Below are 27,592 nucleotides of genomic sequence, written 5' to 3' on the forward strand. Positions count from 1 at the left end.
TTAATTGAAGATATGGCTTTTATTAATTAAATGTGATCGTATATATGCTAATGTTTTATGTTTTTTCGCTTACAAAAAGTAAAGAAAAATTGTGTCTTTAATATTTTATTGTTTTACTTGCTGTTTAGTCGCCACGCAAAAATATTGAGAAACACTGGTTTTATAACCAAACAACAAAAATTTGAACTAAATGGATGACCAACAATTAAACCAATTCTTATTGGTTCAGAAAAATTTGTTTACGCATGGTGCAGATGTGATACTGCCAATAAAAAAAATAATAATTCATAATATCTCAAGATTTATTTTTAATTAGACTACATTTTATGTACAATGATTTGCAAATGCATTTTAGAAATTCACCCTGATGAAGGCTTCTGACGCTGATGTCGTTCTTGTTCATGTCTTAAGGCTGGAGTCCATACCATGCCTGGTAGTAACAGCGTATTTATTGAGTACTTGGTATGGGTTGAAGACTAAAATTTCTTGTTGACGCCAAGCTTTTTACTGTATTGCAAAAAAAACGTTGAAGTTCAAGGTTTAAAAAAGTGTAAAGGTTTTGTATAAAACTTAAATGCTGACAAAGCTTATTTACGAACAAAGTCTTACAAACCGCCATAAAACACGCCACAGTCAATCAATGTTCGCATGAGATACACCTGTTAAAAACGATTTAAAGCTGAGTAAAGTCTGGCCGAGAATTAACCCAAATTACCGGTAACGTTTGACCGGGAGTAACCCTTTTGCGACGTCATGCCGGTCGGCGCAAGATCGCACCACGTCCGTGAATATAACAGGATAAGTTCCCAAAATCTATTCACATTTGCCATCTCAACGTTCGAGGGAACGTTAAAATTGTTTTTGTTGCAAAAATGGATGGTATAATATGCCTATCAGGTTTGGCCGGTCGCTTTCCGGAGTCGGAAAACGTTGAAGAATTTTGGCAAAACCTCCTGTCGGAAAAAGATTTAGTCACAGAAGACAGCAGACGTTGGAAACCAGGTAAAGTGAAATTTTGCGTTGTTTATAAGTATGATTGTCCCATTTTATTTTTTTCTTATTCGCCAATCTTTTGTTGATTTTTGTTTAAATTGCTGCGGAATAACTAATAACTAAGCAAATAGCGCAGCCTCGGGAATTTTGGTAAATCCATATTGCTAATGCGATTTGTGCATTATAAAAACTATAAATAACAGGTGATTTTTTAGTTGTTTTTCTTTTTTTCTGTAGTTTTATATGGTTTTTGATTGGTCATGTAATAAGAAAAACTTATTACCTGTTGTTTTTCTGGCTTGCTCTGCTTCCATCATAGATCGACAGATTCGGCGAGTCTGCGATGGCTTTTCGGTGTACTATTGATACGGAAGCCGTAATCGTTGGTCATTAAGCAACTTCCGAGGGGCTAGATCGCAGATGTTATTAAACACATATGTTTGTGTGTGTCTTTCATTATTACCTGGAGTTGTGTTTTACTATTCTTGCGCGACAAACTATATAACGGACCCCGACGGCTTTCCAGATATCCACCAAGGGAAACTTAGCAATGTTTCTGCTGTGCTTATTGCTAGTTCGGCTTTGGCTGTCACGTAATATTGTTCACGTGCCATTACGCCGCCAATTCGTTTTTTTTTTATTTTGGCCGTCTATCCAAAGTACAAGTTATTAACGTGGTGTGGTATGGTATGGCACAATTAAAACATAATGGTCCATTTAAAAAAGTATTCCACAACAATACTCAAATTGCGGGGGTTTAAATATTTAGGTGGTACACTGAAACTTCGAATGTTAGTAAAAAGCAGTACCATATAAAAAAAAAATTTCCATATAAAATTAATTTGATAAAAATATAAATCCAACTAACTAAGCTATAGCTTGTATTAAAAACCAGCAGCTTGATTCTGTAATTTTCGATCTTCCTTTGAAGCAATTACGACTATCTGTTGACAAACATAACCAATGTCTTTTTAATTTTCAAACACAACGCTTGCTAAATTTTGAAACACATTCTTACCCTAATGCTTTGTATTAAAGGGCTGTGGAGCCTTCCGAAGCGAAATGGAAAACTGAAGGAGCTGGACAAGTTCGATGCGTCGTTCTTCGAAGTTCACTCCAAGCAAGCAAACAACATGGACCCGCAGCTGAGACTGCTTCTAGAAGTTTCCTTCGAAGCAATTGTAGATGCAGGTAAAGCAAAAAAAGAAGGCAAAAAACAACCTTACTTACAAGATATATAGATATTTAGCTACTAATATTTAACACTATACCTTTTTGCTTTAATTGCCTAAAACATTATCATATTTAAAATGCACCTAATCCTATTCCGTTATCTAGCAGTTACCAGGAAAAACAAATGTTTATTGTTTATTTGTCGTTGTCGCTTCAAGTGAAATCTGATTATCCAGTTTCCAACCCCAACTAGCAACTTACATTCGCTCTATAAACGCAGGCGTAAGCCCCATCAATTTGTCGGGCAGCCGAACCGGGGTCTGGGTGGGGTCGACTGGATCTCAATCAAGAGAAGTTCTGTCCAGCGACCCGGAAACGTTGGAAGGCTACAGCATAATAGGCTGTGCTACTTCGATGTTTGCTAACAGACTCAGCTACTTCTACGACCTCAAAGGTATTGTGCTGGCAGCTGCTTTTTAATCGGTCGATAAGATTGGTTTTCATTGCGAAGGAGGGTCTAGTCCCCGTCAATAGTTGGGGGTGGTCCGAAATAAAATATCCGTATAGAAATAAAATACCAACTACCAACATCGCTAGTTTGGGCATATCTTGGTACAGGTATATCATTTTGGTTCACGGTAAAATACTTCCTAGGAGAGTAAACTTATTGAAATTTGCAAAAAAATACACAATTGCGCCTATGTTAATCAATTAATCAACAAATAACATCTGCATGCAATCAGGATAAATTGTTTTGATTTGTTATAAAACATTAGCGAAGACACCAGTTAAATATACTAACATCGTGTAAGCCAAGATAAGTTAAGGCCGTATTTTACTTTTTGAACACAGGAATGCTTTTTAGGTTGGGGGGCATTTAGTTTGTTATCAAATAAGTGTTGTTCGAGTGCACTAGCTTAGTCTAAAACTTGCTTATATGCATGGTTGTGTTTCAGTACTTAAATTTTAATTTATACACAAAACCAAACGAAGCAAGGCCTCGGCCAATGTTTGTCATTAATAGGGTTTACCTTAAAATACATTTTGCGTGAGAGAAGTTGCGAGACAATCACGTAAGACGTCTAATCGCAGTGAAGTAATATCAGCTCTGCCATGCAGGGCGACCTGACGTAAAATCAGACCACTAGAAAATGTCAGTTGTATTCAGACTTGGACAACTAGATTTATTTTAGCTTTTTAAGATTAGATTTGAATTAAAATTGGAGCATTTTAGTTTTTCCAAATTGGATTAGAATGAGATCGTTTTGAGTTTTCTCAAATTCGAGTAGAATTAGAATTACCGAATTTTAAAAAAATCACATTTCAATTAGAATTTGAACTAGAATCACATTTAGTTTTTACAACCAATTTAATCTTATAAGAACGTGAATGGTAAATATGTGTGTGCTAATTTTCATGATTTTTGGACTGTAAAAATTACATACAAGTCGTTCCAACCAAAAAAATGTAATTAAAATTCTGTTTTTGAACTGAGAGACTGAAAATGCCGTTGGACGAAGTAGCATTTTTAGTAAAATCCAAATTAGATTAGAATTAGAATTAGCCACATTTTGCTCTAATTCAATGAATTAGAAAACTAGACTTATCTAGTTGTCCAGGTCTGGTTGTATTCACGTTTCTGTTATTCACGTTTCACGACTGTGAAGACCTATTCAAGTCACGACTGCGACGACCTGTATCGTCTGGCGTTAACCAAACCATAATGAAGCCAATTTTGCGTTAATTCTGAGCCAGAAATGTCGTTTTCGGTTGTTATCCAGCGACTCGCGTTTTTTTTTTTTGCACGCTAATGGTGCATTTACTGTTAGCGAAGTGAAAGGCACTTGTTTTATATTTATTGGTAAATTCCTACTACGCATCTCGCATAACATAATAATAATCTAGCAATATAGGCGGAAGGAAAGACTGTTTAACATTTTCAACCATTTAATATCACTGAAACGTCAAAAAACGATTTTTTAAGAATACACAATGTTGCCCAAAGTTTCCAAAAGTCGACGATTTCAACTTAATTAGTTTTTTTTCATGAAGAGAAGCACTTTTATAACTTGAAATGACAATCTTCTTCTTTGTCCTGTGAAACTAAAGAATGGAAGTTAAATCCTAAACGGGATCTTTAACACAAAAACAATAAATTTAGCCTACCAGGATGTTATAATCGCGACCACCTCGAGCCAATGTAGCGCTTCCAAACCTGTCCTTCCTGAACTTAATCACGTGAGTGGTCCAACCTCAGTGACGTTATATCAGCTGTGCCATGCAGGGCAACCAGACGTAAAATCAGACCACTGGAAAAATGTCACGTTTCTGTTGAATTCACGTTTTGTCGTCACGAGTGCAACGGCCATATCATCTGGCGTTAACCAAACCGTAATGAAGCCAATTTTGCGTTAAGATCTGAGCCAGAAAGGTCATATCCAGCGACCCGCGTTAATTTTTTGCACGCTAATGCCGCATTTACTGTTAACGAAGTGAAAGGCACTTGTTTTATTTTTATTGGTAGGCGGGAGGAAAGGCTGCATTTCCAGCCATTTACTATCGCTGTAACTGTAACAGTAAAAAATTTAAGCACACACAATGTTGCCCAAGGCTTCCAAAAAATTGACGATTGAAACTTGAATTATTTCTTTTTCATGAAAAAGAAGCACTTTTATAGCATGAAATGACATTCTTCTTATTTTTCCTATTAAACTAAAAAATGGCAATTAAATCCTAAACGGGATCTTTAACACTAACCAATACATAGTGTCCTAATTCCAATGTCCCTACAAACTTAGCCTGTACCAGGATTTTATAATCGCGACCACCTCGAACCAATACAACATTTCCAAACCTACCCACCTGAACACAGCACTTAACAATACAATACCTTTAAAAGGTCCGAGCATGTCGGTGGACACGGCGTGTTCGTCTAGCCTCCTGGCGCTCCAGATGGCCTGCCAGTCGATCCGGGAGGGCCACTGCGACGCGGCGATCGTTGGCGGCTCGAACCTGCTGCTGAAGCCCCAGTGCTCGCTGCAGTTCCAGCGCCTCAACATGCTCTCGCCAGATGGAGCGTGCAAGTCATTTGACGCTTCGGGCAACGGGTGAGCTGTGAGGTTGCGATTTTTTATGTTTTTTAGCGTTGTGTTTATAGATTTCGGCGAATTTTTACATTTCAAAATTCAATGCGGTTATTAGGTGGCGTGTTTTTTTTTTCTCCACAGTATCAATTTTACGCCACACTCTTAAGGCTAGAAACTTCCCTGCCAAAATTCATTTAATATGTGTTAAATTAAAAAAACATTCTTTTGTATATTATTTTTTTGGAGGATACATAGAGATAACGCAAGTATTGTGATTAGAGGCTTTGGTCTTTTGACATTCAAAATTCGTGGCGTGTTTGTTTGCCAAGTATTAATTAATTGAGTTTTATATTTTATAAAAATAGAGGTTAGGCAAGCACTCTACGAGACCTCCGAATGGGAGGCAAATAACTAGATTTGGAAACCAATGGGTCACCTACTGTTACAAACCCAAATTTAAGTAACCTAAAAAAAGAATAAAAATATTTTAAGTTACCGAAAAACAAGCTCCGCAAAACCGCTATTGCTCTAATAAATGATTCTAAAAACACTGTTCGTAGTAATTGTTAAACAACGCACTTAGTGCCAACTTGCAAACTATTTCGTTGGCCGGTAAACAAGAGATAACGTTTCGGGCGAAAAAAGTAACTTTTCATTAACAAACACAGCCGTCTTCCAAGTCCTTTTGCGCTTTCTGCCTTCTCAAACAATATGGTGGCTGCCAACTCTTCTCTGAACAAGCGTGTTACAGTCAAATACGCAGTTTTCGTTATAGCGTGCATTTAAGTCGCATAATGGTAAGAAAATAGCGGACGTTTAGAACTTTTAGAATTTTCAAAAAACACTTTTTCAAAGCACTTACTTAAATTTTAACTATTAGTTTTTAAGCGCTTTCGAATTTTAAGTTTCTGTATCAAGGTTCGCTAGATCTGAAGCCGTGATCGCCATTTTCATATGCAAAAAAGGAATGACGTCACACAGTTATTGTGACGTCGTTCACGCCCAGACCAACACGGACGGCCGAAAGAAAGAGGGAATCACTTTTCCTTCAGGTGAGATAACGTTAACCGTCACAAACTTCGTATAGCGTTGAGTCACATTTTCTATTTAAAGACAAATAATTCTCGCATTACAAATAGTTATAAAAGGCTAATCGTTTTTTCTTGAATCCATTCCAGGTTACCAGCAAAGTCTGCTGCTGCGAGAGACTTACGCAGAGTGCGGTTTAAACCCGCAACTCCTGGATTACGTGGAAGCCCACGGCACCGGCACCAAGGTGAACGCATCTTGTGAAATACAAATTAACGGGTATTTTTTATTCGTTCAACAACCTAACCAAAGTTAAATAACGTGTCGTCACTGTTAGTTGCTTAATGCTCATGGGACGAAAATTGTCAAGAAAAAAAGTTAATTTAAGGTGAGTTTAAAAATGACAAGCTTTTTCATTTTATGTCGCACAAATATTAGGCCTTGGTATAAAACAGAGTACCAGGGTCCATGCCCCTACCTATCTAATTATAAATGATTTGTACGCGTCGTTCCTACATGGCACAGTTGTTTTAAATAAATAAACAAATTATAGCAAAACTCCGAAACCTTGCATGAAAACCTTTCGTTTGCTCTCTTAAAGGCGGGAGATCCCCAAGAGCTGGGCGCCATAGACGAGGTGATGTGCGCAAACCGGGAAAGTCCCCTGCTCATCGGCTCGGTCAAGTCCAACATGGGTCACAGCGAGCCGGCCAGTGGTCTGTGCGCTGTCGTCAAGTGCGCGCTGGCGGTCAAGTCCGGCACCCTGCCCCCCAATCTGCACTTCGAGAACCCTAACCCCGACATTTCAGGTTTAATTCCGCTGCGTTTATCCAGTATATGTATGTAATTGTTTTAATTTATGAAGGTTGCTTTATAAGCTGTTGATTAGGTTGTTGTTAATGAACTCCTCTATACAGTGGCGAAATTAAAACAATTTTCTTGGCGGAACGATGAAAAAGTTTGGCGTCACAAAGTTTCGTCAAAACGGGAGATTTAAAACAAGAAACCTTAGAAAATCTAAGGTTATCGCTTGACGCAGTGCACAAGTATGCAACTACAAAGCTAGTTTACATGTAAGGAGATGACGGGCTGGAGTAATGAAAACCGAACATGGCATGTTAAAAAATACAGCATTACTACCGACGTAAAGTACCTAAAAAAATATTTTTACTATAAGCCTGTCCGGCTTGATTTCACTAACTCTATTTCCCCTTCCAAGAGGAAAAATCCTTTTTCCTGGGGAGCAACGAGAATACACTATTTTATGTTAGTTGTATACTCTAAGTTGCGTATTTATCATGACCCTGAAACTTTTCTGGAGATGTTTTGTCGTGCATTGTTATTAAGGGTTATCATAGAGCCACAAATTGTTAAGATCTGGCGCAAGATGGCCACATAATCAACTGCCCTAGTACATAGGCCGTTGTTTGTTGCATATAGGTCTCACAGAAGGACGCCTGAAAGTTGTAACGGAGGCCACAAGCCTGCCAGCCAAAGCACTGGTTGGAATCAACTCATTCGGATTCGGCGGGACCAATGTACACGTCATTTTACGCTCCAGTGAGCACGAGAATCGTGACGTAACCGCCACGACGGGAGATACCCCGCGACTACAACTCTTCACGGCAAGAACAGAAAAATACCTCGAAGGTAAACAGCTGTGCGTTTAGACCGGACAGTCCCACTTTTTTAAAAAAGGCGATACTTTCAACAAAAATAAACAAAAAAAATCAGCACCGTTTTTTTTCACTATAAAACTTCGGTTTCATCAAAGTCAAGAGAATAATTTATTCAGTTTTTAACAATTGTTAGTCTTATTTAAAATAGAAGTTTTATATAAGTGTGACAAATTGAATGCAAATATATTGTATTTTTGTTTGGTGTCAAACTTGTAAAAAAAAAAAAAAAAAAAAAAAAAGTCGAAACATTTCCTTACATTATTAAAAAATAGCCCTCTGGTAATTATTTTTGTTCTTAAACATTTCGATGGCCTATAAAAGTTGCCTTCTTCAGAGTTCAATTTGTGATTATTATTGTGCCTGGTGGCAACAGTTAAAAACCATCGCCTTATATGATGAGACTTATATGTTACCAGTGGTACACAAGTTTTTCTAAGCTCAAAATTACTTGCAGAAAAGTTGCAAAATGCAAACAGCTTGACGTCATCGGGCCTCTGGGACATTCCCCCCTGGCTGCATCCGCATCGCGGCTATGTCGTCACAATGAAGGACAGTGACGTACGTGTGAGCGAACAATACAAAGCGGGAACCACTTCCGATGTCTGGTTTATATGCTCAGGTATTTTATTTTTTATTTTCATTTTTGTTTGTTTTCAATTGGGTAGCGGACTCATCTTGCAATCTTCTAAAACCATATTAAACTATATTTATCTGACAATAACATAATTATATGCTTTGCATGTATTTTACCGGCTTTGTATGTATTTTAGCTGTATTTTTGTCAAAATGTAAACTATTTGTTTCGATTAATCATGCTGCGAGACCTTTTTTGTCAATCATGCTTTTTGTAAATAAAGATGAAATTATATATATTTTTCACTTCCATGTGTCTAAGCTAAACTAATAATATGCTTACCAAACCGACAGCTGAAGTATTTTTCCAGTTAGCCACGTACAGCTAAAGTTGCCGACTTTGAATCACGCTCTAAAAATTTATACCTTCTGGTCATGCAACTGAAACGTATATTTATTGTTGACCGAAGTCGTGAGTTCAAATCTCACTGCAGGTTAGGTATTTTTCTAACCTGATAGCCTTGCTTGCATTATAATCCTGGTCAGGCTGACTGATTTCAATAGGCCTTGCCGGTGATATCTTGGGTTCTAATCATGCGGTAGAGTTTATTTGTCCATCATGTGCTTCACGTTACATTCACCAGGTATGGGATGCCAGTGGAAAGGCATGGGAGTCGATCTCCTTCGTATTCCGATTTTCTCGAAAGCAATAGAGAGATGCAATGACGCGCTGCGCTGTTATGACGTCAACGTACGTCAGATGCTCTTAACAGCTGATGACGTCACTTATGGTGATTCCATCAACGCATTTGTAGGACTGGCGGCCGTACAGGTCTGGTAGAGGTTTTATTTAAATTATTAAAAGATTAGTTAAAATTTGAAAAGCTGAATAAAAAAATATATTTGAACAGCCACTAACAAAATACTCATATTGTTTCAAAACAATTAACGTTATTTAAATCTTATTGATTCTAAAAGGAATTTTCACAGTTTATATTCATTTGTTTTTGACGTTTTCACATTTTGTATTCAAATTTTACTCAACTACCGTCCTCAGGTGGGCTTAATTGACGTTCTCTCGTCGGTTGGGGTGAAGCCGTCGGGCATCATCGGTCATTCGGTGGGTGAGCTGGCTTGCAGCTACGCGGACGGCTGCTTGACTCTCGAGCAAACACTTAAGGCAGCCTACTTGCGCGGGAAATGCATTAAGGAAGCGAGTCTGCCCAACGGAGCAATGGCAGCTGTCGGTAAGATTTTGCGCTTCTATAAAATTTGAATACCGCTTAGAAAATTGTGCTTCCCAAATGAGGATCCGTGGCTTCCGTTACAAAAATTTTCCTTTTAATTTGTTGACGGATAAGCTCCGGAGCTAATTTTCTAACTTATTTTTCTTGATAATAAAATGTTGATGGTATATATTAATACCGATTTGGTCTTTGAATAATTTACAGAAACCAAAAGGGTAGGGCGCTGGACCCCAAAAAACATTGGCTAAGAACATTCATCGCTGTTCCAAGTGTCGTAAAGATGTAGAACCGGTATATAGTTTAACAACAATTCTGATCTTGCAGATAACCTGTTTATACAATACAATAGCTAGTAATAAAATATTTTTATTTAATTTTGTATTCGTATTTAGTTTTGTAAATAATTCCCAACTGACAACTAATTAACTCTGTTTCTAAAAGTAAATGACTTACGATAGTATATTAGACAAATGCTTCACAAAATGTTCTGTACTTTTTGCAAAATTTTTACAGGTCTTTCCTGGGAGGAATGTCTCAATCAGTGTCCACCAGGTGTCGCCCCGGCGTGCCACAATTCGAGCGACTCTGTGACCATCTCGGGGGAGGCGCTGGGGGTGCAGGAGTTTGTGACGTCACTGAAGGAGCGCGGCGTGTTCGCGAAACTGGTGAACACGGGCGGGATCGCGTTTCACTCGAAGTTCATGGCGCAGGTTTACCCGACCTTTATCGAGCAGCTTAAGAAGGTTCGAGAAGTTTCTATTACGTTTCGTGTGTTTTTATCATCGCTTTTTTGAAACAACACCGTTTCAAATTAACATCATCAAATTTTTTGGCTTATATCGTCAAGCGAAGCACAGGGACCGTTAAAATTTTAATTCAAACTGACATTGGGCCGTTAAGCAGAACCCTATTTGCAGAAAACAAAACCTTCGAATTGTTTTGTTTTGTTTCGTGTTTTTCGCGTTAGTTTGACATGCTATTGGAAGATACATTTTAAAAATCGCGAGTGTGGCTCACAATTTTCTAAAACCCATAAAAGTTTTCTGTAGAAATGGAGCATGTGGATACCTTTACGAGACTGTATATAGATGCGAACCGCCAAAATATCGGCAAGGAAACTAAAAGCAACGTCGTGCATGACTGGAACTTATAAACAGTAGTACTAAATTTGTAGGCTTTCAACCATAGTAACGAGTTCTAATTTATTCCGATTCTTTTTCAAATGTGTAAAGAGTGCACACATAAAATCACAGATAATCCCTGATCCGAAAACGCGCTCCTCGAAGTGGATTTCGACGTCGGCCGACAAGAAGATTCCCAGAGATACGGATGAGTGGAAGCCATGCGTGGCGGATTGCTCGGCTGAATACCACGCCAACAACCTCTGCAAGCCGGTCATGTTCCATGACGCCATTAAGAGGGTGCCGGACGGCGCAGTTGTGCTAGAGATCGCTCCCCATTGCCTTATGCAGGTGCAACTTTAAAGCTTGAAGCGCAATTATGGATTTTTTCAGGGAGTCGAACCGAAACCGAACCGGAACTTTATGAACGGGTTTTGGATAATTTTTTTTCTTATCGTAACCGAACCTCAACCGGTTTTTGTAAGATCTTATGGAGCCGAACCGGAACTGAACCGAATATTTTAAAAGTACCTGAACCGAACCCGAACCTGTAAATAAAAGCGGTTCGCTCCAGCATGACGTGACAACTTGCATTTTACAGAGTTAACTTACGCCATGTTCGAAATTTTATGAAAAAATATAAATATTGAATAAATAAAACGTTGATTTTTTTGATTTTTTTGATTTTTTAGATATTTCAATAATAAGTTGCTGTTTTTTTCAATACATCACGTAACTTGTTCGACTCCCTGGATTTGTTTTACCTTTCTTAGCTAAAAAATTGATCGGCCAATATTCTAGAGGCAAAAGGGGGTGGCAAAGAAAGTTTAAAATCGACTGACTTAAAGGAACTAATAGTCTCATTTACCGATTACACTTAAATATTTGAAGGCGATCCTAAAACGCTCCCTACTGCCCTCTTGCGAGCGCGTGCGCCTGGCTGACCGCAAAGAGCCCCACGGCGCCGTGACACTGTACCGGGCCCTTGGCAAGCTGCACGGCTGCGGCGTCGCCCTTGACCTTCACGCGCTTCAAGGTCAACCCGGACCACGTGACCTCGTTCCCGCGCGCGTCGACTGGGATCACTCCGCTTCCTGGTACGTGCCGAGCGCGGATGAATTCCTGAGGAGTGCGGGCGGCGGAGGCGGAATGCTGAGCGACATTGTGAAAATAGGTGAGAGATGGATTATAAAATGCATCCATTACATCACTACCACATCACATCACCAATACCAACACTAGCAAACCAGCGTCTTAACTGTTGTATTTAAAATTTTTTTTTGTGGGTGGTAAACTTGTTGTTACTAACTGTTCGCATTACGTCACAATGCTCCAAAAGTGTCGTGATGTTTACTGCGTTAAAGCCACATCAGTGGTTATTCTACATTGAAAGTAAGCACGTGTGTTTTTGGGCGACTGAGAAACCAAGCCAAAAGCGTAACTGATAGTTAACACTTCTTGGTATCTTCTGAAAAGCGTCGAAGTATTTCCAAAATAGCGGGCAGCGCAGTATTGCGTTCGTAACAGTTTTTCAGCAGGGTTAGGGTATATTACAGAATTTTGCTCTGGATTAGAATCCTACCACCCTTATTTTAACATTTAACGAAAGGAGGTGTCAAAGTTAAAATTGCAAAGAAGGCGTGCGGGGATTCGAAAGGTGTTCGTTGCTGGACAACTGTGGAACAAAACAGTTAACATATAGACACCACCGTATGTAATAATACATATAATAACAATACTTGAACCACCCTAACCTATACGCTAACTCTCACCCTAGCCCAAATATTGTTAGCAATACAACCCCCCACCCCCCTTTGGTAACATTATAGAATTCACGTTAGCCGAAGCTTGGCAAGAAGGCGATAGCGCATTCTCGCTCCGTTAAGAAGAGTTGGAAGACATTTTGGGCCAGTGTCTTCTTCGATGAGTTTTCGAAGGAAGAGATGAATCGTTAACAAATTCCTGTAATAAAAAAACTATGGCTAGAAACAAATTTCAATCAATGATTTGCGTTGCACATACGTTTTGATGACATAACTTCAAGGCGACTTCGCCGATAGTCTGACGTCCTGCTTCTTATTTACAAAAAAAATAAAGTTGTATACCTACTTCTTTAGTTCACAAATCTCCAGAGGTAGTTGATCAAGCATAGAAGAGGAAACCCAGGTTTACTCTCGACTACAATACCACTAAGGGCTGAGTGAATTAGGCAAACTCTAATAGAACGACGCAATATTTCCTGGCTAGGCGTCATTTGACCCACATGGTAATTCGCCGCGTTTTCCACTTCGAAACATATGTTTTGAAAAAAAAATATTTTTTCGAGTTGATGTTGTGTTTAAATACACAGAAATAATAAAAGTAAAAAAATATAAGTTTGCTACCAAGACAAACTTTTCGTAAAATTTAAAAAAGATCGCAAAACGGTCAATTGGCCCGTATGGCAGTTCTAGGGTTAAGATTCTAAATGTTATTCCACATGCAATACGAATTAACTGTTTCTCGTTTCAGACAAAAAAGACCCCAAGCAGTCGTACCTGTGGGGTCACGTGATCGATGGACGCGCCCTGCTCCCCGCCACTGCGCACCTAGTGTTCGCCTGGCAGACTTTGGCCAAGCGCCTGCAAGTTGCGCTGGAGGACGCCCCCGTTCAGTTCGACGATGTAGCCATACACAGGGCCACCGTACTTCCCGAGTCAGGTTTGAATTCAGTTGTACAATAAGTCATATTTTTTGCTGTCTTGGAATAAATGTTTTTAACTGGTTGACTATGGCGAGTTCAGTCACATTTTCCACCTGTTGTTTACCGATTGGCCGTGATTGGAATTTCTTAAGTTTATAATTCCCTGTCTTCAATTTCCAGCCGTTTGACAAAAGTTTACATTCAAATCTGCAAAATTGTTTTCTATATTTAAAGAAAACATAAACCAATAGTTTTAAACGTATTCTTTCAACCCTAAAAATAAATAATTAATCTCTTGAAACGATGAAGAGAAGGTAACAAGGCACAACAAAAATACCGAAAACGTAATATATTTTTGTGTAATTACTTTATATTATTTTTTGTTGTCACAAATTACCGTAGCTGTCACCTATCACGTTTGTCGCAAATCAACAGAACATGTCGAACTTACACGTAACACAACGCCATATGTGCCCACAGGCAAACTCGAGCTGCTTGTACAACTGGTCGCCGCCACTGGCGCGTTTCATATCAGCGAAGCCGGCAAGTTGGCCTGCTCCGGCCAGGTGGCGCTATTGAGCGACGGGGACATCGATCGTTGTGAGGATTTTGTCGAGAATGACGTGAAGTTGCTACAGCGAAACGAGGTCTACCGCAAGCTGCGATTGGCCGGCCTCCAATACAAGGGCGAGTTCCAGGTGATTCGCGAAGCACAGCAAACGGGTAAGCAGCAAATTGTTTCAGTTCAAGTCGTATATAGGTTTTTAGATTTCTGAAATTTACAAAGGAGGAAAACAGGCGCGGATCTATAGGTTTTTTGTTTTGGACAGGACCCTCTAAACGTCGCGTCACAAAGAAGTAATCCTAATAATATATACACAGTTTATTTTGTTAAAGCTTTAGGTTGGAGAGGTGATACTTTCAATACAAAAGCTACATTACAAAAGCGTTATCAAAAAAAACTTTCATATGGTTTAAGTTGCTAAACCTTATATTTTCGAGGACGACGCCTTTGGGCTAAAAAGCACTTCATAAAATGCGCCTAGAAAAACAACAATATTAATCCAGATTTGTGTGCATTTGCGTATTTAAAAAATGACAAAAAAACAGTGTCAGGAGGGCATGACCACGTGCCCTCTGGAACCGCCCCTGGAGGAAAATAACTCCAGCATTGGCCAGTCGGACATTTTTAAATCCAGGCTTGATAATTGTTTGATACTCGACTAAATTAAGCGACAGCCATACAAATCGCCTTGCCTTCAATTAACAAAACATTTCCGAATAATCGCAGACACTCATTAACAGCTTTCATTGCGCAGGTCTTTGCGCATCACTGACCTTCACCGGCAACTACGTGACCTTTCTGGATGCGTGTTTTCAATTGGATGTTCTCAGCGCCGCAGAACCCACATTAGTACTTCCAACCAGGATCAGACAACTCAAGCTAAAGCCCTTTGCTTCCGGCTCCAAGAAAAGGGAAGTTGCCGCTTGTATTGACAGGTAAGCTCGTAATTGTAAAGTTGTAGAAAAATGATAAAGCCACACTACCATTGCATTTGGTAACAGTTATATTCTGGCCTGTTTTATGGTTCGAGGTCTGCATAATTCTAATAAATTTTTTCGTAAAGTTTATAAATTAAATACTTCATTGTTAAAGTCTTCAAGAGATTAAACGCGACAACGTCACTTCAAACATGGTTACTTGTTTTGCGTGCAGGCTATCGGACTGCATCTCCTCGTCAGGTCATGTGCTCGTCGCGGGCCTACACCTCACCAGCGCAACGAGGCGTGACCAAACCCGACCTCTCCTGCAGACCCAGGTCTTCGTTCCCAACAAGCAGTCAGCACTGTCTGAGCACGACAGCGACCTTCAGCGGTATAAACAGGTTACCTTGGCCTACTTGGCCGCTAACTGGGACCTATTCGAGAAGAAGTGCGACCTCAAAGAGTTCCAGTGGGACAGAAACATTACCGGGAAACATTTACAAGATTTGGAATTCGGCGAATACCTGAGCGGTAACACCAATTGTCATCTCCTTCGTTTGCTGAAGGATGTCGTGGAATGTGGACAAGGTTAGTTCATCGCGCCGATTTTTTTTCTCGATCAGCTACGAAGTAAATATAAAATGCTTTTTGAGTTTCCATAACATAGAATAAACTATTTTGATACTAATCAACCAAAGTAATATTTTGAAAAGTAACAACTAACAAAATTGAAAGACACAACACTGAATTTCAAAAACGTGTCTCGTCATACAGAAACGAACGATCTTATCACATCACGTGTTCCCTTTCTTGGCTCTGATTGGCTGCTTAGCTACTGCTCTTCAAAGGAAGATGTGCTGACCTCAGTGATTGACGTCGTGTTGGAAAACGTCGGCGACGTCATTTCGATAGCAGAACTGCCAAATGGGGTTCTGGGCGCCAAACAAGGTTAAACGGCTTGGTATTCAATTTTGGCCTTTCACGTCTAATTATACCTTTCACGTCTAATTATACAGAACTGTATATTAGTATCTGCAAGTGTTCATTTTTCGCCTTGTTTTTTTGTACATTCTAGACTTGTCAAACGCGTTTCGTTTACATCTGAACGACATCTATGACATTGAGGTGGATCACGTATTTACCTCAAAGATGAAAAGTGATGACGTAACAGGGACGTGGGATCCTGCTTCCGGGCAATCCCCTCCTTTGTCGCTCGCAAACGTCAATCTGGTCATCTTCAACCAGCCTTACTCGGAAGGTTATTTGGAAGTGAACTTAAAAAACTTTAATGATATTTAAAGAGAAAAATCCTGTAATTGGAATCGACAGTTGTTTTGTAAAGGTGTGTGACAGTCTTTGTGTGGCATTTTAGGTAAAGTTCGCGGAAGGAAACTTCTTAAGGGCATCGCTCCACATCTTGGAAGTGCGTTTCTCCTTTTTCACCAACAAACGAAACAGACTCCTTTCCACCAAATCGCGGATGCTCTACTGAAAGTTGTTGACCCAGAACACAAATGCGAGTATCCGGATGCTGAGCAGGTGAACATGTAATTTTGCTCTAGTTCGTTTTCTGTTTATTTTATTTAGGTGTAAGTCTATGATTACCCGGCTACGTGTCCCAACTAAAATGGCCAACTAAAAATTTAGGATAACTGCATGGTTTTACTTTTTTTGACAGTTATAATCTACTTCATTGTTAACCCTTTAATTACCTGAGTTGAATACGGGTGTAAACCACTTTTTAAAAAGCGAATTTTACCAGCATTTTAAATCTTTTTTCTCTCGATCCGTTTCCTTTAGAATAATACCAGGCTACTTCTTGCGGCTTCGACTTGATTAAACAAAATATCCTCTAATATCTAATCCAAAGGTGGAATCCGATTTGTCGGCGGCCTGTCTAGAAATCATTCTCAAGAAGTCTGACGAAACTTTAGGAAGCAACTTGTTTTTGTGTCGTCAAAAAAATAAGCAGGCGGCTAAGGAACCGCAAATCATTGACGTCGGCTCTTCCGATTTCGAATGGGTGGAAACCTTGCAGGTTAATATTTTTGAGGTTTTGATTTTGTTTGTTTGAGTCCGTTGTGTAAATATGTGATTTTGAACAATGGGCCAGTGTTTCAAGCTCTCCTGTAACAGGTGGTCTACTAAGGTCGAACGGCTAAACAAACAAATAAATTTTAATGACGGTAAATGAGGTGATCGTCAATGCAAAATTTTAAGGTTAACATGAAATATATATCCTAAATTAATTTTTGCAAAATGGCATTTTAGTTAAAATTTCTTGCAAGTATTTGTAATATTACTCATTATACAGAATACCCTAATGATTGTTTCTGAATTTCTTGCTTGGAGGTATCCGCAGCAGTTCTGGAGCCTATAGTAGAGCCTAGTTTAAATAATACTTTACTGCTACAATCGACAAGCACAGTCGGCTTCAATAAAAAGTATACCGAAAAGAATTTGCCTTTTAGATACAGAATGGCTGGCAAACCATGTTTTTGTTCCACACAGAAAGTTGTCTCGTCATGCCAATCTCCTGTTTGGATTAGAGGAAACAAAAACGCCAATGGCGTCGTCGGGATGTTGAAATGTTTAAGGAAGGAACCAAACGGCAAACAAGTCAGGTATTATGACTTCATTTGAAACCTCGGTATTGTTTCTCATCGTTGGTTTTGTGACGGGTCTGAAACCTGTTTTTACGAAAAATAAATATTGTAATGGCCTTGACCTTGCTGTTAGGTGCGAAACTAAACTTTGCTCGAAAATACAAATTTCCAACATTACTCCTATTACCTAATGATCCAGGTGTTTGTTAAACGGAAGCCTGGATTCCACCGAAGCACTCCCCGGCGACATAAGTGACGTCATCGCACGTGACCTCACTGTGAACGTCTACCGCGACGGACAATGGGGCACTTTCCGCCACGTGAAAGCCTCCGAGTTGAAAAAGGTTTGTCCGCTGCTGAACTGTTTAACTGCAAATAAATTCATTCTGTGTTGGATAGAAATTCATTTTCACATAGCACATTTTTTTGAGTTGGTAAAAAACTAACAAAACTTTCTCCCCGACGTTAGTTCTAAAAGGTCGACAAAATAAACTAAAAAACAATCCAACAATTGATCTCAAATTGTCATTCACGCACTTTCAGTTGATGTAAATTATTATTAGTGTCTGTAAACATAGATAAATACAACAAAGCAAGTTTTGAAACAACAATTTTGCACATATAGGTGACAACGACTCGGGGTTACGTGAGTGCGTTGACCCAAGGTGACCTCGCCAGCCTTCAGTGGATAGCAGTGGCTGACGGTAGTTCCCGAAAGATCCCGGAAAACCAGCGCGAATATCGCGTGGCCTTCGCGGCACTGAATTTCCGTGACGTCATGCTCGCTTCTGGCAAGTTGCCATCGGACGCTCTTCCAGGTGGGTAAAAATTACGACGGATCACGTTACCATTTAAGTCTAACCTTTCTATTTTTTATTGTGCATGTTTTTCTATCTCGATCATGTTGTTAACAGCTTGCAACATTGTTTCGTGTATTATTTTCATTATTTTCAACAAACAAAGCTCAAGATACCAACTGCTCGTTCTTGTTTGTTACCTAAAATAAAGTCGCAGGGTCACTTAATTACACTACTTTCATAATTTATATTTTAGAAAAGTGTCTATTCATACGCTTATCTCGATTGGCCTTGTTGATCCAGAAAAGTTTCAATAGTGCAATAAACGAGGCTTCTCTCGATATATGCTCACATATGGTTGATTTACTTTGTACTTTAAAGATTGGTTAACTTATGCATGTTGTAATAGGCAACTGGCGACGATTCTCAACTCTACTCGGACTCGAGTTCAGCGGATATGACGTAAGCGGATCGAGGATTATGGGAATGGTCCCGGCGGAAGGACTCGCCACTCACGTGACCACCGAGCCGCGGTTCACGTGGGAAATACCCGAAAACTGGTCAGTTCTGACAACAATGTGGCCGCTATATTAAAATTATCCAAAGCAGACAGAAACAATAAATGACTTTTCTTAGTAGAAAGGGTATGTCGCAGTGTTGTAATGACTTATATCAATAACTTGACTCAAGTGCACTTAAGTCACTGTTTTCAAATGACTTGACTTGTTTTTATAAAATGACTTGACTTGGACTGAATTTATTAACCCAAACGACTTGGGTTGAAATTAGGTGTTTTTATTTAACATTTTACTATAAAATTAAGGTTTTATCTAACATTTTGCACGTAAAATCATTATATTGTAACATGCGTTACGCCAAGGTATAGGATCCATACTTAACGGCCCGTCCGATGCCGAGCGCTGCACGAAGCGCCTTTAAACTGTATATTAATATAGGCGAACTGTAAACAACCAATAAAATACGTAAAACAATCAAAAGCGGCACGTCTAAAAACGAGCAGAAACGTAATTTGCGAAAGTCTCCAAATGTTATCAAAGCTCTCCCAAAACCCGACAGCCCTCATTTTCCTCTCTTTTACAAACAACTACAACAAGGGGAAAAAGTGCCAACTAAAAACGTGGTAAGATAAGAAATAAAGCGTGAAAGATATAGAGGCGATATAATAAAAGAAAGAACGAGTGTGAAAAACAGACGCTCAAAGGATAAAATGCCGGAACAATACGACACAAATAAACCATAAAATAATGCGTGTAACACATGTTGTTTTTTGCTACTTTTTAGTTGAATTACTGCTCATAATCTGTCGAGTTTACCAATTTTAATGATTTATCGTTTTATTATTACATTAGTGGTTTGACGTGAAGATGACTTGCTATAATAATGACTTGACATGGACTGGTCTAGGGCAGCTGATGACTTGGACTTGACTTGTTAGTTTAAAAAAAAGACTTGACTAGGACTAAGTTGACTTTCAAAAAAATGACATGCTTACAACACTGAAAGCCATTGCAGACTCACCTAATTTGTCGATCAACGATGCATGCAGGGCAGACTAGAAAAACAACTAGACCGCAGTGCGGTTCGAACTCACGACATATGGTCAAGCCGGACGCTCTACCAACTGAGCTATGCACGCTCAGGGAGGAGGGAGTCGAGAAATAACGATAAGCCAATCCTTGCTCAATCTGTTAGTACAAGCAATTTCATAAATATGAACTAACAGATTGTGCAAGCATTGGCGTATAGTTGTTTGACGACTCGCTGCTGACAAGATTTTTCATGTTTAACTAATAAAAATCATCACTGTAAAGATTTTGTGGGAAAAAGAAGACTTTTGTAGGAAAAAGAAGGGATCTAATTCAAAGCAATAACAGAACCTATTTGATTTAATAAAAACATTGCTTAGTGCTTCTATACGCTGATAAAAATAAGTCTTTTTATGATTTCCAGGACAATGAGCGAGGCCGCGACGGTTCCAGTAACCTACTCGACCGCCTACTACGCGCTCCTGGTCCGCGGCCGAATGCGCCGGGGGGACACCGTCCTGGTCCACAGCGGCGCCGGGGGCGTCGGCCAGGCGGCCATCGGCATCGTATTAAGCCGGGGGTGCCGCGTGTTCACCACCGTGTCTTCTCGCCGCAAGAGGGAGCACTTAATGGCTCGCTTTCCGCAGTTGAGTGAGGCAAGCTTCGCGAACTCACGTGACCTCTCCTTCGAGCAACACGTGATGAAGCAGACCAATGGGAGAGGTGACAGTTAATCAGTATTTATTTTCTACGAGGACAGTTACCCTTTTTACAACCCTTTACTAATTTACTAGATTTTTCTTGCCTTTTTTCACTTTGAATGCATTAAAATGTCAAGAAAACAAGTTTAGAAGAACCGCCTTATGTTGAAGAAAGTTTGACGAAACTCAGAGCTGTGTTAATTTTGATTTAAAAAACACGTTGGTACCGGAGAAATCATGGACTATTCTTTCTAACTGACGTTTTCAAAATGTTTAAAAAGGCGTGGACATCGTGCTAAACAGCTTGGCTGAAGATAAGCTTGAGGCGAGTGTGCGATGCGTTGCTAAGCACGGCAGGTTCCTAGAGATCGGCAAGTTCGACTTGGCGCAAAACTCAAAGCTTGGTAAGTTTTTCAGTTCATTTGGCCAATATAACACACGAGGTACTCTAGTCCAGTGATCTTCAACCTTTTTGTCCGTTGTATACCTCTAACAACTTTTTTATAACTTTCTACACCTTGCAAATAACAATGCACAAGGACTGGGGAGGGTTTTTGAACGCTGTAAACTAGATTGATAACTAAATACATGCTTAAACCACCCGATCCGTCAGAAATTAGTGCAGTTCTAAGCAAAAAGGTCTACGACAATTAGTGCATCCAAAGGATCAAAAAGTCCGACTTTCAGAGTTTGAGGTCTTTTCAGACTTTGAGGTATATACCATGGACGAATAACTATCTTATGCCCACCCGAGTTTGGGCTTTTTCCCAGCGTTCAAATATAATTATTAAATTAACGCACATTATTTGGGTTAGGATTCGGGTTAGCGTTTGGGTTAGGGTGGGTCAAGTGTTATTAATTTTGTCTTCCAGATTTTGTCATCGGTTGGGAATTGCAATTTTGCTGTGTGCCTGAAACGGAGTAATTTTGTTTTAATTTAGTACCCCTTGGCTTACCATAATTGTTTAACGCTTGCAGACGTCAATGAGTACTTGATCTACCCTTTTGAAACAAGTTGGAAATATAGTTTTGTTTTTGTTATTTTTTTTAAACTTGCGATAAGTCACCCTTAAAAGTTTATTCTCGCTTCGAAGGCATGTCGGTGTTCTTGCGCAACATTTCCTTCCACGGAATTCTGCTCGACTCGCTCTTTGATGACGACACAAACGACTGGCGGGAAACAGCCGACCACGTGACGGAGGGAATCCGAACCGGAGTTGTCCGACCCTTGGACACCACAATATATGAAAAGTATAAGTGTTTTTTCTTTTAAGCAGAGGAATCAGGTGGCACTGTATAAAGACAAATTGTATTAGATTCTCGACAAGCTTTCGCACAACCGTGCTTCATCAGGTCAAAGTATAAATAAAACAATTAAAATGCACGTAAAAGCACAGGCGCAAGTAAAAGGCAATAAGAATGGTGACGTCTAACATATCCACAGGCACATGCTCGCAAAAGCGCGTTACTGACGCAAAAACAATTATACTACGAGGCCTGCGCTTCGAGGTACGATGGGTGTAGTACAGCCTGCTATGAGGTGTAGTGTGACATAAAGCCCAAATCCCGATTGAGCCCGACATTAATGGCATCGAACTTTTTAATTATGTTTTGTTCGACTGTGAGCTTTTAAGCGTAACCCTTTGCGAATGTGAAAGATACCCAAATCAGACAAACATAAAAAATAATATTGAATAAAATTGGCAAACACATAGTGTGATATTTTTCCCGAATATTTAACTGTAAAATTATTATCGTTCTACATTGCGTGGCTTTCGAATTAAATTATTATGTCACGAAATTATGGAAGTTTTAAACATCCTTGCTTTCTGTCCTAGTTGAAATGACTTAAGTCCAAGTGAAGTCCTTTAGAAAAATAACAAGTCGAATCCCAGTCAATCATTATTAGAGCAAGTCACATTCAAGTAAAGTCATTCGCATAATGAATAAAACGTTAAACTGTTAAAATTGTATACTCGTCCGTGTATGAGAATTTTATCAACTATAAAAGTTACATAAACGCAGCATTTAGTAATCAAATTTTATTGAAAAAAATTATTGAAATCACCTAATTTCAACCAAAGTTTATTTGGCACAATGACTTAAGTGTAAGTCAAGTAATTTTTTCAAAAGTCTTTAGTCAAGTCAAGTAACTTAAAATCAGTGACTTAAGCAAGTCGTTGACTGAAGTCACTGCACCACAGGAAATTGAAGAATGTTCAGATAACATATAAGTAACAAGGTATTGCTGAGCAAATGTAGCAAAATATTTATATTTGGATACGATGTTTCAACGCAGGGACAAAATCGAATCAGCGTTCCGCTTCATGGCACAGGGAAAGCATATTGGCAAAGTGCTCATCGATATGGAAAGTGGAAGCGAACATATTAAAGCAATGCCAAAGTAAGGCGCATTTCAGCAGTAGTTCAATTATAATGTACCTATAGTTTAAACGTTTCCAAATATTCTTAAATTGATCAGCTTTTTAAACAACATTCCAAAAAAAAAAAAAAACACTAAAATGTATTTCGTTGGAGTTTTTTGGAGGAAGGCAATTTTCCGTCAGAAACTTAGATAACTTATCGTTATCATACAAACATTTATTCTTCCAAAACAGGTACATTTATTTTATAAAACTAGCTATTAGGAACTCTTTAGGAATAAATTTAAGTTTTAGTTTTACAACTTACAACTATGAAGTTCATTTTAAATATTTTTGTTTTTAAGAACTTCCTTCGACCCTGATATGACGTACGTCATCACTGGTGGGTTGGGAGGCTTCGGATTGGAGCTCTGTGATTGGATGATTCACAGGGGAGTTCGCCGTGTCGTCATCACAAGCAGATCAGGTGAGAATAAAATTTCGCAAATTTGAAAAGGGCTGTCATTTGCATACTTAAAAACAAACAAAATCTCTTCTGGTTCGACTGGAGACCTAACGTGCCGTCAGGCTAATATATCCGATTTCGACGATTAGCTAAATGCGGCAAAAATCGGTTTACGCAACGTGTCGGGTCTTAAACTGTTTTTTTAATAAAACTTAGGCCACAGAAAAAATCTATTATACTAATACAGAATGACAGGATTTTTAATTTTTTCTGTTTTCGTGTTACCAATTGACAGGAGTAAAGACCGGCTACCAGCAACAATATCTCGCCAGGTGGTGCGCGAGCGGCGCTGACGTCATAGTAAGTAATTGTGACGTCAGCACGCCGGAGGGCGCCAGCGAGCTGCTGACTGATGTCGTGGGAGGCATATTTCACCTGGCCGTGGTTCTGAAGGACTCGCTGTTCCAGAATCAGAACGCGCAAAGCTTCGAAGATGTGTGCGGAATCAAGTGCAATGGAACCGACAACCTCGACAGGTCAATACACGGCTAAAAGTTTCTATCTTGTTAAGACTACCAGTAAAAACCTTATTGCAAGATTGTTAAGCTACTGGTTTTATCACTTGATTTGAGTAACAGCTCGCGTAACTTAAATGTCAAGGTTTTGATCAAAAGAGTCAACCATGGTAGCTTTTTTTTAACAAAACGTCTGCCAATGGAAATTGTTATTGACTTAATAATATATTTAAGAATCCCATTTTGAGCGCCTGGTTGGTCCAACACTATATTCTCGCAGTCAAACATTTGGCTTAATTTAAAAATTCTCTTTTCACCTCACCTATTCTTACTATCAACCACGAAAACCTTATTAATACAACTCAGCGAATTTTATTGAAAAATGCGGTAGTTTTACGTCCATATTAGAAAAATAAACTATAGAGATCGCTACGATTGGAATCTTTACCAGCTATTTATCCATGCTGTTCTCACAATTATAATATGTTTATCCAACTTGACATACAGAGCGTCGCGGCTCCAATGCAAGCGTCTGCGACTCTTTGTCGTCTTCTCGTCGATGGTGAGCGGGAGGGGAAACCCCGGCCAGACGAACTACGGCCTCGCCAACTCGCACTTGGAGCGCGTGTGTGAGCAGCGGGCAAGAGACGGACTGCCAGCCCTTGCCGTACAGTGGGGCGCCGTCGGTGACGTGGGCGTCGCCATGGAAACCATCAGCAGTGACGTCATATGCGGAACAGTTAGGCAGTCGATGTCGTCATGCTTGAATGTAGGTGTAGTTGCAGTATGACAATTTGTCAACGCAAAATATCTTTTGTTGGAGAACGGACTAAAAACTTTGCTGACGTTGGCTTTTGATTCGGTTTTTATTTTTTTAAGAGTCCTTTGCTTTATAGCGATGTTATTGCAAGATCAGTGTTAAAAATACTTAAGTTATTGACTCTAACTTGACTCCTATCTCGAATAAGGATGTATAATAAAATAGGTTCAAAGTTAAAACCATTTTCTGGTTGACAAGTTTCTCTTTTTTAATTTTAACTGTTTCACTAATTTGTCAATAATAATGACGTTATTGGATCGAACGACAGAACTTTTAACAAAACATTTCAGGCGTCGTAGTAAAACAGAAAATATCTCCACATCTCCAGGTTTTAACATTTGTATCGGGAAACGAAGGATATGTTCTGTACTGGCTCGTCTTTAAAATGCCTAAAAATGGTATTTAGCTTGTAAAATATTAAAGTTTCGTATTGGTATGTAATTTGTGCGGTCGTTCCAGTGTTGTTAATTCATTAATTGGTACCAGGTGATAATGTTGTATTTTTAAAAACGTGGTACGAAATCTGACATGTTTTACTCCGGGTTAACGACACTAAAAATATCGAGAACCATCACACATTTCTGAAATTATTTAATGCGCCGCGATCACATAAGAAATCGACATTAAACAACCCAACACTTAATGCAAAACAAACACATTATTAGATGCCTTTATAAACAATGCCAAAGTATCACATATCAAATGCCTCTATACACAGCAGTGATCGGATTTCGGCATTTGTAAGAATTTTGTTGCTAATACGTCACAAAGTATTATTTGACGAAAGGTTTGTTTGTTGCAATTATATTATCTTTGGCAACTAATGTTGTTTTACGGAGAACCCTTGTTTAACATAAACCACAGGACTTTCTACACACTTTGGCTATAGGTTGTGTTTTGTCGGGTAAAATAAACTGTAGATTTTTTTTCCAGACCCTGGACCGATTCCTTTCACAGCAGGAAGATGTTCTTGTTTCCAGCATTGTTCCTGCTCCCAAGAGCAGAGGAAAGAGGAAACAAGAGGGTGGCTCCTCTATTATCGATGCCGTAGCAAAAATCTTCGGAACTCAGGCAAGATTTTCCTTTGTGTTCACTTTATTTGGAAGACTATAGTTTCTGCTTTTAGTTAATATTTGGCTTGATCCGTTTTGGCCAACCAATCATCAGTTGGGCATTTGTGGTAGGGACAGAAAAACACTTCTCGTGGCTCGGCTTTGGAAACTGAGCGCGTTAACTGTAAAAAATAAGGGAGGGGGGGTTGAAATGGCCTAGTCCGTCCCGCAAGTCGCAACATACGTTACAAGTCATGGGTAAATTGAGCTTTTTCAGAAATTTTTGTCGCAATTTATCCAGGACACGAGCAAATTGAACAAGGAAGTGACCTTCTCCAGCCTGGGTCTTGATTCGTTGATGACGATCGAAATTAAACAAAAGCTGGAACGCGATTTCAACGTCACAATGAGCAGCGATGACGTACAACAGCTGACCTTCGCCAAACTCGAGCTTCTCTCCAAAGACCTACGTCATTAAGTCACGTTGATGACGTCTACCAAAGAGCGATAAAAGATAACAAATGCCTTTTTCGCGCTTTGCGTCAACCCTTTACTGCCTCTGTAAATGTAATTAAACACGTTTTTAAGTGGAAAAAATATCCGAGGTCCGCCTGATTTACAGTTATTCTAACATTTCAATAACATAATTCTTAGTTAACATTTTGTGCGGCCCTCCGAGACCTTTCTCAGTTTGGTTTTGTGTTTTGTCCCGCGACTAGAAAAAGGTTGCCGACCCCATGCCCTGCCGTATACCGAAAAGACGAATTAAGACCTAGCAATAGCATAATTTTGTAATAGAAAATTATGGGGTATGTAGTGTCTAATTCTGCGCCCAGAAGTGTGCCGACGGCCAATCGGTTACTTAAGGTTTTACTACTCAAAACGCGCTGTCCTACACGGTTCTCTCCCCCAAAACTTCACAAAGAAACACGCAAATATCCATGTGGCCTTTTTTTGTATTAGTTTAGCTTGAAGACCTTTTTATAGTCTGGCAACCCTGTTACAGTAATATGACAGTTTAAATCGAAGTTTGTGTGAACCTATGTGGTAATATGAGTTGTGACCTTAGTGATTATAACCACAGCATTATGTGAATATTACGTAATAAAAGACTTAAATCAACTAAGCTGAAAACGCTAAAATTTAAGGCCCGTTTACACTACAGCTGCACTAAGCGGAGCTGAGCTGCACTGGGAGTGAAATTGTTTTCACTACAGCTGGAGTGAGCGGAGCTGAGCTGCACTGGGAGTAAAATTGTTTTCACTACAGCTGCAGTGAGCTGCGCTGGGCGTAAAAATCTCCCCAGAACATTACGTGTTTCTATAGCTGCACGGGACTTGTAAGCGTAAAAAGCTCGCCACAATAGAATTAAAAGCAATATACGCTTTGCTCAGCTCAGTCAAAGAGATCTCTTTGGCTCAGTGCAGCCAAGTGTCAACGCCTAGTTATAGATATCAACGGGATTTAGGGCTAACTCTGTGGTTCTTGAACTTTCTCTTTTGAGACTCCCTTGAAAGTTTGCTTGATTTGCGACGCACCGATAAAAATATTCACGGTTGACCACACAAAGTCCTAACGTGACTTGATAAAACTATTCTATTCTAAGTATCCTGTCTAGAGCAGTGGTTCTCAACCTTTTTTAGCTTACGGACCGGT

General features: G+C 39.4%; 1 protein-coding gene across 1 annotated transcript; it reads left to right on the forward strand.

The window, feature by feature from the left end:
* Positions 1-872: 872 nt before the first annotated feature.
* Positions 873-26,701, forward strand: LOC146167004 (fatty acid synthase-like). The gene is made up of 35 exons (XM_083385191.1): positions 873-1,002; positions 2,032-2,184; positions 2,447-2,620; positions 5,066-5,273; positions 6,171-6,304; positions 6,431-6,528; positions 6,883-7,105; positions 7,734-7,931; positions 8,415-8,579; positions 9,178-9,365; positions 9,591-9,780; positions 10,294-10,523; positions 11,034-11,252; positions 11,793-12,075; positions 13,413-13,601; positions 14,065-14,307; positions 14,904-15,084; positions 15,302-15,657; positions 15,844-16,017; positions 16,145-16,327; positions 16,442-16,608; positions 16,940-17,107; positions 17,581-17,693; positions 17,875-18,019; positions 18,301-18,493; positions 18,882-19,032; positions 20,444-20,742; positions 21,002-21,124; positions 21,815-21,971; positions 23,020-23,124; positions 23,449-23,570; positions 23,845-24,085; positions 24,572-24,833; positions 25,818-25,955; positions 26,238-26,701. Exons 1-35 carry the CDS (start codon positions 873-875, stop codon positions 26,412-26,414), a joined length of 6,480 nt encoding a protein of 2,159 aa, XP_083241317.1. The 3' UTR covers positions 26,415-26,701.
* Positions 26,702-27,592: the final 891 nt, after the last annotated feature.

This window comes from Ascidiella aspersa, chromosome 1 (assembly GCF_963924565.1).
Source record: "Ascidiella aspersa chromosome 1, kaAscAspe10.2, whole genome shotgun sequence".
NCBI classification, from domain to species: Eukaryota; Metazoa; Chordata; class Ascidiacea; order Phlebobranchia; family Ascidiidae; genus Ascidiella; species Ascidiella aspersa.

Excerpts from the sequence above, each read along its gene's own strand:
- LOC146167004 (XM_083385191.1), top strand. The coding sequence starts at position 873 with ATGGATGGTATAATATGCCTATCAGGTTTGGCCGGTCGCTTTCCGGAG. Across the intron at positions 11,253-11,792 it reads CTCCCCATTGCCTTATGCAG|GCGATCCTAAAACGCTCCCT; the intron begins GTGCAACTTTAA and ends AAATATTTGAAG. Across the intron at positions 16,328-16,441 it reads CAACCAGCCTTACTCGGAAG|GTAAAGTTCGCGGAAGGAAA; the intron begins GTTATTTGGAAG and ends GTGGCATTTTAG.